At 35.8% G+C, this 3,529-nt stretch overlaps 1 protein-coding gene across 2 annotated transcripts in view; it reads right to left on the minus strand.

Moving 5' to 3' along the window:
• The window catches only part of LOC103732443 (cytochrome P450 2C29-like), a 28,827-nt gene extending 27,209 nt beyond the window's left edge, over positions 1-1,618 (minus strand). Inside the window, exons 1-3 of one of the 2 annotated variants that reach the window (XM_008831013.2) lie at positions 1,423-1,618; positions 817-979; positions 494-643 (exon numbers count right to left, since the gene is read on the minus strand). In XM_008831013.2, coding sequence (XP_008829235.1) covers positions 494-643; positions 817-979; positions 1,423-1,590 — 481 coding nt within the window. In that variant the 5' untranslated portion in view covers positions 1,591-1,618. The remainder of the gene's footprint in view (positions 1-493; positions 644-816; positions 980-1,422) is intronic. The other variant, XM_029562484.1, reaches the window with a different exon arrangement.
• Between the last annotated feature and the right edge of the window lie 1,911 nt (positions 1,619-3,529).

The raw sequence follows: 3,529 nt of genomic DNA on the forward strand, positions 1-3,529 counted from the left end.
AAAATGCGTAAAAGGTTGAAAAGGGAGAGAGAGAGAGAGAGAGAGAGAGAGAGAGAGAGAGGGAGAGAGAGAGAGAGAGAGAGAGGAGATAATAAATACAAAGAAAAACATATTCACTCAGATGAGAAATGAAAACCTTACATTGCACCATTATTGTTAGCCAGAACTGTAAACATGGGCCTGGGGGAAACCTTAGACATGTCATTGAAGCTGGGTAGACCAGTGTAGGTCAATGAAATGAAAACAGATATTATCTCACTTGGCCCACATAACTATGGAACATGTCATTGTCAACATTTTCAATCAGTAGCAGTTAGTCTCTAATGAAGTGATAAGAGGTAAACTACATTTGTGCTACAGGGAATTCAGAGTTCATGATTCATAAGAAAATTATTAAGAAAATTATATTCATAATTTCTCATACACAAAAAGGAAAAGACTTTGGAATAAAAGGAGACAGAATGTAAAAGTTCGATTATAAAGTTGTATTTACCATTGGTTTTCCTCAGTTCCTCCACAAGGCACTGGGCTTCCTCTTGAACACGATCCTCAATATTCCTTTTCCCCATCCCCAAGTTCCGTAGTGTCATGAGTGTGAAACGCCTTATCTCTTTCCATCTGTTCCCATTACTAAAGACAAGTCCTAAACAAAGAGTGGTAGACACTAGAAATTAGATCTCAAAGGAGAAGAGAGATTTGACAGGTATCAACTAGAGAGGCCCAACCTGTACCTGAGAAGCAAATTTGGTCTCTTTTTCCACCTTTTTCCTTGTTATAAACACTGCTCAGCAAACACACCTGAACATACACACTTACCCAAGCCTTTACTAGATTTTTCAAACACTGGGAACCTTCCTCTTCCAGCAAACTCCTCCCCATGATCAATCAGAGCTTCCTTCACTGCTTCATAGCCATGCAACACCACAGTGGGCCGTGTGCCCAAATAGAGAGTGAACACAGGACCATAGACTTTTGAGAACTGGAAATAGTAAAGAAAATGAAAATTCTAGCAAGAAAGCATCAGCCTATATTCTGTACTGTTAACCTCATTATTACTGATGTTATCATTGCATCTTAATGTTTACAATTAGGCAAACTCACCTTCAAATATTGCTGAAATCCATGTAAACCTATATCATATTATGGTTATTATGACTATGGAGAGTCTACAATGTGCCATGAGATAGTCCAGGCATTTGATACAAAGATTACAGTGAATCATCACATCAAATCATTCAGCAAGACTGTTTAACATTTTTTCACAAAGTAAGTAACCGAGGTCATAAATTACAAATTGATATCTTGGGCACTATTGCTAGTGATCATTTATTACAAGATCATATCCATTACTATATTTTCATTTGGAAGAAGTGTCTTTTACTTCCCTTTATAAAGTATTGGAAGAGCAGAAAACACACTTACATTGGTTAAGGATTGGCGGATGTCCTTCACGTCTATCTGTAGGAAATTTCCAATAATTGGAAGAGGAGTAGGGCCAGGAGGTAGTGTCCCTCTCCCAGGATTCTGTCTCCAGAGAGAGAGAAGAAGCAGACAGGTGAGGCCCACCAGTAGGGCTACAGTTAGATCCATCAGAGCCGTCTCTTCTTACTGATATGATTGTGACATTGCAGTAAAATCTTTTTATAATGTAATCAATGAATCAGTAGGTGCCAAACTGAGGCATCATTGGCTAAACAAATGAAAATTACTTAATCTGTCTTCCAAGCAGACTTTGTTCTGATGACAGAGATAAAAAACATTGTTTACCCCTGTCCTTTACTGGGTGCACATTAGAGTTTCTGTCTTAACATTACTGGTTGGTGAACAAATATTGCTAATAAAGAGAAAAGAAAAATGTGTCTTCAACGTGTGTCAGTTCTTGAAAAGTACTAAAGTTAAGGAAGAGATGCAAGAGAATTCCTCAAAATTTCTTATCTCCATTGGGAACCAGTGGGAATTTATAAATTTAAGGTCATTTTGTAGATTCTACAAATTGTGGTTCTTTTTAGACAAAGTGTCAGTCTAGTCTCATTCAGCCAGCCTCAAACTCACAATTCTTCTGCTGTTTCCTTCATAAAGCTATAAATATATGTATCCACAACCATGACCAGGTTTAATCATGTATTAAAAATGCCTCTTTATATTGAATATTTGGACATATGTCCCCAATAGTGTAGACTTTACAAGTCCTTAATATACATAATGATGAATATAAGTAAGAAAACTACCAATATCATTCATACATCATTTTCCCCTCTTTGGGGTAAGGTTTACTTATTTTTAGTTAATTTGTAGAGAATTTCATATATCTGTACAATGTGTTTTGATTATATTCACTCATGCATTGAAATGAGTAAACAGATAAGTTACCTGTAAGTCCTTCACCACTGTACCACACAATCATGAAAGACACAGATCATTTCTTTCTAATGGTGAAAGGAAAACCAGAACTGTCGCAGATGTAGGAACTTGTAATGCAATGAGATTTTCTTAATGTCACAGTTATTCACAGTGGTGTTACCATACCTTCTAAAGGGAAAAGTCTGAGCGTCTCTTCTCCATCACTGAAAAAGGAAAACAGGCTCAGTACAATTGACAATAGAGACAATATCAGATAATTTAATAGAAATCACTTGAGTAACAGGGTTCCTGAGTTACACTGACATCTAGTTAAGTTTTTCATATATATTTTCTCTAATTGTCAAGAATCAAAAACAGTTATTACACAATAAGGAAGGTTGGTGGTATCTGTGTGTATCAGTGTCAGTGTGACACAGGACATTGAGTATCAGTGTCAAACTTAATCAGTGACATTCAAAACAAACATGAATCTAGTTAATAATTACATCATCACTTTTGACATAGAGGGTAGGAAAAGTCTGCTTTTTGTAATCTTCAGTGTTTCCATGAATGAAACTCTTGGTGATCCCCACTATCAATAAAAATAAACAGTAAAATGATGCTTACCTCATGTTGCTCTAAAATCATAAAGAATTGTATCACTTTGTTTTGCATAAAAGATCAGAAGCTTTATTTAAGAATAGCAATTTATGTCTGGAAAAATAGTTACCCTGTAACTATGTAATACATACATTTTGAGAAAGTGCCATGTTGGATAGATTTTTGCTTTCATAGAATATAGGAATGATCTATCACTTAAGGAGAGGACATCTTTGAGATCAACTGCTCTACATTTTGCTTTGCTTTATAAGGAATGAGCTATTGCTGATACACTCTCACCAATCGCTTAGTAAATTTATCAAAGATGAGTTGACTTCAATATAAATTATTTCCTGACCTATTAGCTTATTTCATGAATTGATCCTCATTACACAAACTCGTGAGTTTCATATTGTCACTATCCTTCAAATATATCATGTACTTTAACAGCATTAATGCACTTTCTTTACCCTATCTGATCCTTCCTTATTCTGATATCTAGTTATCTTTCTTTTCCCAAATATTCCCATATTCTGTCACACACACACACACACACACACACACACACACGTGCACGTGCACACGCACA

The sequence above is a fragment of the Nannospalax galili genome, unplaced genomic scaffold (assembly GCF_000622305.1).
Source record: "Nannospalax galili isolate Female #2095 unplaced genomic scaffold, S.galili_v1.0 scaffold1415, whole genome shotgun sequence".
Lineage (NCBI taxonomy): Eukaryota > Metazoa > Chordata > Mammalia > Rodentia > Spalacidae > Nannospalax > Nannospalax galili.